We start from the raw sequence: 6,390 nt of genomic DNA on the forward strand, positions 1-6,390 counted from the left end.
ATCAATTTATATGGTAGGACATTTGAAATTCCCTTTTTAGCTACTCCAATTGCTTTGATGACAACACGGTTCAAAAGAACAGTTATAGAACTTTATTTAGTATCCAACTAATGCACTGATTGCATAAATACTTTGTATATCTCCGCTAGCACTAAAAACAGATTATGTTTTTGTGACAGCTATATTAGTTTTGCTTATTTTGCATGCACTTGGCTTTTTAGAGCCTTTTTCTTCACTTTCTTCATATCAGTGTTTTGTATTGGTGTATTGTTTGGACCAAGGATCAGCCAGTGGTTCTCATGTCTTTGTGCATCTGGGCTTCTCACTCTTCCATAGATCATAGCATATAAATAACAAGAAGTTACAACAGGTCTTTAGAAAAAGAAAAATATTGAAACCTGAATAAAAGATTTTATAAATATAGTCTTCCTCATATTGTGACAAAAGGTACAACCATCAGACGGTATATTTTAACAGCATATTGAAGTATTATGTGGCTAGCATTTGAGAAAAAAACTCAAGTTCTTTGTCGAACATCTCCATTTTACTACAGTTCTCATGCTGTGATCCGAGACTGGCAACAAGACTTGTTAATGTGCTGTATTCTTCTTCTCAGCAGCAGGAAGAAATCCATCTTGTCACGCAGACATGGGCTCATAGGTGTGAAAGTGGATCCCCTTGGAGCTGGTAATCTTCATCACGGCCCCGTTCAGGCTGGTGTCCTTGATCAGCCTGATCATACCCTCTGCGATCAGTGATGGCCTGTAAACAGGGTCATGAGTCAGTAGTCATCATTAATATCTGCATGAGTGCCACCCATAGGTCAAAGGTCATTTGGACCAACACCTTATCATCACCTTCAGCAGATTTTGCATCAGCGTCCATACAACAACAATCTATAATGTAGCTACAATAGCCGCTAGCTTCAATTTAATATCTTAAACTTCATCTTTTTCCTTGGTTTTCTGACAGAGACTTTAATCCCGCAATTGTAGTTTTACCGTCTGTTTTATGTTCTTTTCTACTTATTTATATATAATGTACAGCCATGGTTGCTTTAAAGTGCTTTATAAATAAAGTTATTGTTCACTTACTCTAAAATGCCAAATTTGTCCATCCTGCTTTTGAAGTCGTCCTTAAACTTTACGAACTTGCCCATGTTGTCTTCGCGCTCCACCGAGCGCAGCAGAGCCGTGTTGACGAAGGCTGGGCACACAACGTTGATGCGCACACCGTAGTTGCCCTCAGCAGACGCATCCTGTAAAAACAGAGTCATCCCGTGGGTACTTCTGCTCCACAAAATGTTTCAGAACGGGAGACCTCTGGGTCTTACCGCCATAGCTCGGGTGAAGCCAATGACCCCGTGTTTCGTTGCAGTGTAGACGGGCTGATGAGGAGAGTGAAAGAAAGCTGAAATTTAGATTAGAAAAGGCGGTGAAGCAGGTAAGCAGCAGCTTGGTAACCCAGTGTTAATAGATCTGGCGTGCACGGCACCATCATTGACACTGTGCGTGTTTCAGACCTAAAACATTGTGGCCCCGTCAAGCGAGTATACAGTATATATATATATATATAAAACCTACCTGCCATAGAGGAGACATTGATAATGATGCCCCCGCCCTTCCCGTGCTCTCTACTCATGTGCTCCAGTGCCAAGTACGTCCCTCTAATCACGGATGTCTACACAGAAAAAAGATGGTCAGAGTTCCTGTGCAGGCAAGGTCAGGAAGTATCTGCTGTTCGTGTCTTTATCTCACCAGGTTGACCTCAATGGTCTTGCCCCAGTTCTTCTCATTGTTGATGCCGGCATTGTTGATAACGATGTCCAGCTGACCAAAGGTGTCCACTGTCCTCTGGAAAGCATCTGATTCAAAAACCACATAAAGAAGAAGCTGTTAAAAAAACAAAAACAAAATAAACACTATTTGTCTGGAGTCTTCAGTCAACCTAAAGATAATTTTTTTTAGGAGAACTCTTTTTAGGAGTTAGGTTTAGGGGGAAAACCAATGTAGGCATGGAGCATGAAACGCCACATTGAATGGTCTGAACTGGGATCAAACCATGGCTCTTTGTGCTACTATGTTGAGCCCTTCACCAGTGTGCTGCACAACAACAACAGTTATAACAGTAGTGACCTCAGCAAGAAGAGCACCAATAATAATAAAAGTAGTAATAATAATATCCATCCATCCTTCCCTTCCTCCATCCATCAATCACTTTATCCTCATTGGTGATGCTGAACCTTCAGCTGGAAAAACACAAGAATAAATAAAACATTTCAACAACTATAAATGTCATTTGAAAAAGCAAACAGATAAGCTGCATTATTAGAACATTTATTATACAACAGCCATACATAACAATCCTTAGTCCAAGCATTGAGGTCATTAATAAACCGTTGGGGGTTTGTTACCTAGCTCAAGGGCACCTCTGAATATTTCTTAGACTTGCACGAGCATTTTGACAACAGTAGCTGTTGAGATATACGTTTCTTTAAATGCTCTGAAAAAACTTGTTTATTCTTTTGGTCAGTCAATGTTGACAAAGGTTGCTGAATAACTACAGAAATAATGTAGAATATTTGAAAGAAAACTGTTGATTTCTCTACTCTCCTACTACGTGTGTCCTCTAGGGGGTGCTATAGTTTACATGTTCGGCCTGTAACTTTAAAAGCAAGTGAAAACCAGATAAAGATAAATGCATTGTTGTTTTATTTGCGTGTATATACATTTATGGAAGGTATTTTCTTTTTTAAATGAATCAAGTGCCTGAATCCTTTGTTTTCATCATCTGCTGTGACCTTGTTTCTCCCCATTCAACAGAACTGACAAGCTAAGCCTTTGTAGTATCAGTTTTCAATTCAATTCAATTCAATCTTTATTTATATGGCACTTTTCATACCCTGAGTAGCACAAAGTGCCTCACAAAGGATAAAAACAACAAAGAGAAACAGGAAAATCAAGAAACAAGAGAATCAAGAAGAAGGACAAGAAAAAACCTGACCCTCTCATCCCCACAAATATGCATACATGAGATATATCAGCACACACACTCATATACACACTCACACTCACACACAGATACGCGCATACTCATGCATACACACACTCAAACACACACACCCACACATACAAACAAGCTGAGACATGGCTGGGCACCGAGACCTGAGGCGAGGGAGATGCCACCTTTGGGGGGGCCAACCAGGCCGGGCGAGGCCACGGTCCATGACCACAGGGGGTACCGCCACAGAGACCACCCCAACCTGGACGGACAGGACGCTCCACACCAAGGCACAGAGCCCCCTCGGCACCCAGGCCAGAGCCGTCCACGGGACAGCACCCCCAGCTGTAGACCGGAAACATCGCCCAGCCTGGCAGGCCCCCATGAGGAAACACTGGAGCTAAAAACTGAAGGACTAAAACAGTAAAATGAGATAAAAGTTTAACAGTGGAGCACATCTGATTGGAGGAATTGTGGCTAATATTGGCTCAGAACAGAGCAGCTTTATTCACTGGAATTTTGGTGGTTTCCCCATTTGAACTGTTTGAATTCACAACATCTGGAACATTTTAGTCTGATGGGCTTCAACCACATTTTTTCCTTGGCCTTCTTTTGAATATCAGATATAGAGACTCAATCTTTAAGCAAAATACCCACATCAAGAACATCAAAGTACTCATGCCTCATTACTGCCCTCAACAGTGCACATAACTGAAACATAAAATGTCCACTTTAAAGATAATGATGAAAAACAAGCTGTTACATTATCAAAATACACACTCACACACATACTCGTCTTGTACCTCTATCCTTGTAAGGACTTTCAAAGACATAATACATTAAGCAGGTAGCCTAACCATCACATAACAACCAAATGCTTATCCCTAACCCCCTAACCCAACCCCAGCTCTAACCTCAAACTTAAAACCATGCCAATAACAGTCCTTTCAATTTGTGGGGTCTGGCCTCACTTCCGAAACATGTCCTCATTTTGCCAGTAGAATACATTGGTGCTCAATATGTATCTAATACAAGAACACACACACACACACACACACACACACACAGTTTCAGTTAGTTTCAGACAGTCAGCTGGCCACAACAGCACTATCAGCAGGACAGTCTACAACAACAAACAGCATTCCACAGGTAGACTGCAGGGATTCACTGATAAAAGATCTTTCACTCACTATCTCTATCTCTCTCACACACACACACACACACACACACACACACACAAACACACAAACTCACTCACAGCATGCTTGTTACACCATCATATAGTGAGATAAACAAGCAGAACATGTCACAACGCTGCAGACTGAACAAGTCCCAGCGGGTTGCTTTGTAACTATAGGAGGTTTTCTGTGCAGCAACTCTCTCCAGGAAAAGAAAACCTGTGCCAGACATAGTGTCTATTGCTGCTGAAATATCAACTTTTAGGGAGCCCAAACAGAAACTGCTGGCTGGTTTGCAACAATGTCCCTGCAACTATAGATCACTTCCTGCTCTTAGGGTTTCAGTTTGTTAGCATTGTGAGGGTGAGAGGAAAGATGACCTGTGGCACAAGCATCATGTTTACGACCATCTGTCCCAATAAGCCTACCGCAAATACAGACTTTAATATGAGAGGGCCAAAAAAAGAGTCAAATCTAGTTGTTTCTGCTTTGTCTGGGCAATTATTGTTTTCAATGTGTTTCTTTTAGAAGCCACTTTCCTGTTCAGGGAGTCAACAGCTCGAATAGGTGAGTGTTCATGCAACAGCTTTTGCGTTACCTCTGAGTGCGTCTCCATTGGACACATCACAGACGGTGAAGGTGCAGTTTCCCTCTCCGAACTCCAGATCCAGCTCCTCTTTGCACTTCTCCCCACAGCTCTGGTTCATGTCGAGTATGGCCACCTGGCTCAAAGAACTCTTTTAGTGCATGTTTACAGTGCCTTATTTAAAATAACTCCCCAGAATCTCTGCTTAACGCTCATAGGGTACGTTGTATTTGAAAAGTGTGTCTTGAGTCGAGTGAACAAAGTGGTCCACCAGCAGCCAGAGATGGTCAGATCATAAAAGGAAGCTTCTGAAAGTGCTCACCTTGACTGAGCTCTGCATCAGCGAGTGCACCACGGCTCTTCCAATTCCCTGGGCGCCCCCGGTCACCAGAGCCACCATCCCATTCAGAGACATGATCCCAGCAGCTGAACTAGTTCGTCTTCCTCTGCTCTCTCCTGCTGTGCCTCAATGTTCTCACTGTTTCTCCCTCCAGCGTATGGTTTTACTTATTTGTGCGGCGGGTTTCTCTTCCTCCTTCTTGATCTCCCTCCATACACACATGGAGAGAGAGAGAGAGAGAGAGAGCAAGAGAGATAGAGAGAGATAGAAGCTAGATATACTCAGTGGCACTATAATTACAGGGTTAAACACCTTGCTGTACCTGCCCTCCAGCTTGCCCCCCCTTGCCCCAACCCGTGTCATGTATCCGCCCAGTTTCTCCTAGTGTGTGTTTCAAAAAGGCAGCCTTGTGCAGAGCTGCAGCCATCACACTTCTGCCTCTGTTTGTCTTCTGGTCATGTGTTGCCTGTGTGTTTAGTGTTACACAACGAGCGGAGCCACTGCAGTTAAACGCAGGACTTCAGGTCCGTGCACGCCCATACTCACACTGGCAAAAGTTTATCCACAACTTGATCATCCAGTTTGACATCTCCAAAATGTGTATCCAAGTTAATAAACAACAATGATTAACGCCGTCTGGGGAACATACATTGACCCTCCCCCTTCTTCCTGAGCTCCTTTCCTCCCCTGTTCCTTATCGTATATCCTTCCTTTTTTTAGATTGGAGAATTGTGGTCCTTCGTGTTTCAGAGGTCCTCTGGGTTCTGAAGCCACATACCAATAATCTCACATGATCAAACCCACCACAAAATGATGATGGCTGCTTCCTTTGCACGGGTGCTAAGTTACTTCTGAACAGGATGAGCATCACTGCCCCCTTGCTTGCCCATGTGGAAAGTTACAAATCACTCACTGGCAGTTAAACATGGGCTGTTGGATCTTTGTTGCAGCTCCTGAGAGATTAAATTTACTTTGGTTAATGAGCAACATAAGTAGGTCACGGTATCAAAACTAGTGTTTACACATGACTTATCTTTCTTAAACTTTGCCCAAGTTAATCACCCAAGTTGACACCCACAACCACCCACCCTCACACACACATACACACACAGATCTTTGTACTGCTAACTCTTTGGGGACCACTATGGATATAATACTGTACATTCTCCAGCTCCTGACAGTGACCTAGACCCAATTCTAATCTCAACCTTAAAACCACATATTAATCCTCATATAGTCCTTTCAAGTTGTGAGGACCAGCCAAAATGTCCTCACTTTCAAAAGTG

General features: G+C 42.8%; 1 protein-coding gene across 1 annotated transcript; it reads right to left on the bottom strand.

The window, feature by feature from the left end:
* Nucleotides 1-397: 397 nt before the first annotated feature.
* Nucleotides 398-5,411, bottom strand: hpgd (15-hydroxyprostaglandin dehydrogenase). Its single transcript, XM_057036944.1, has 7 exons — nt 5,087-5,411; nt 4,777-4,900; nt 1,758-1,864; nt 1,584-1,680; nt 1,334-1,410; nt 1,095-1,258; nt 398-762 (listed from the first exon to the last, which is right to left on the bottom strand). Exons 1-7 carry the CDS (start codon nt 5,177-5,179, stop codon nt 639-641), a joined length of 786 nt encoding a protein of 261 aa, XP_056892924.1. The 5' UTR covers nt 5,180-5,411; the 3' UTR covers nt 398-638.
* Between the last annotated feature and the right edge of the window lie 979 nt (nt 5,412-6,390).

This window comes from Takifugu flavidus, chromosome 6 (genome assembly GCF_003711565.1).
Source record: "Takifugu flavidus isolate HTHZ2018 chromosome 6, ASM371156v2, whole genome shotgun sequence".
In the NCBI taxonomy this organism is placed as follows: Eukaryota; Metazoa; Chordata; class Actinopteri; order Tetraodontiformes; family Tetraodontidae; genus Takifugu; species Takifugu flavidus.

Bases quoted from the DNA above. Each gene is read 5' to 3' on its own strand.
- hpgd (XM_057036944.1), bottom strand. From the start codon at position 5,179: ATGTCTCTGAATGGGATGGTGGCTCTGGTGACCGGGGGCGCCCAGGGA. The intron at 1,681-1,757 runs GTGAGATAAAGA...TTTTCTGTGTAG, and splicing joins AGACCATTGAGGTCAACCTG to ACATCCGTGATTAGAGGGAC. The intron at 763-1,094 runs GTAAGTGAACAA...CCCTGTTTACAG, and splicing joins GACAAATTTGGCATTTTAGA to GCCATCACTGATCGCAGAGG.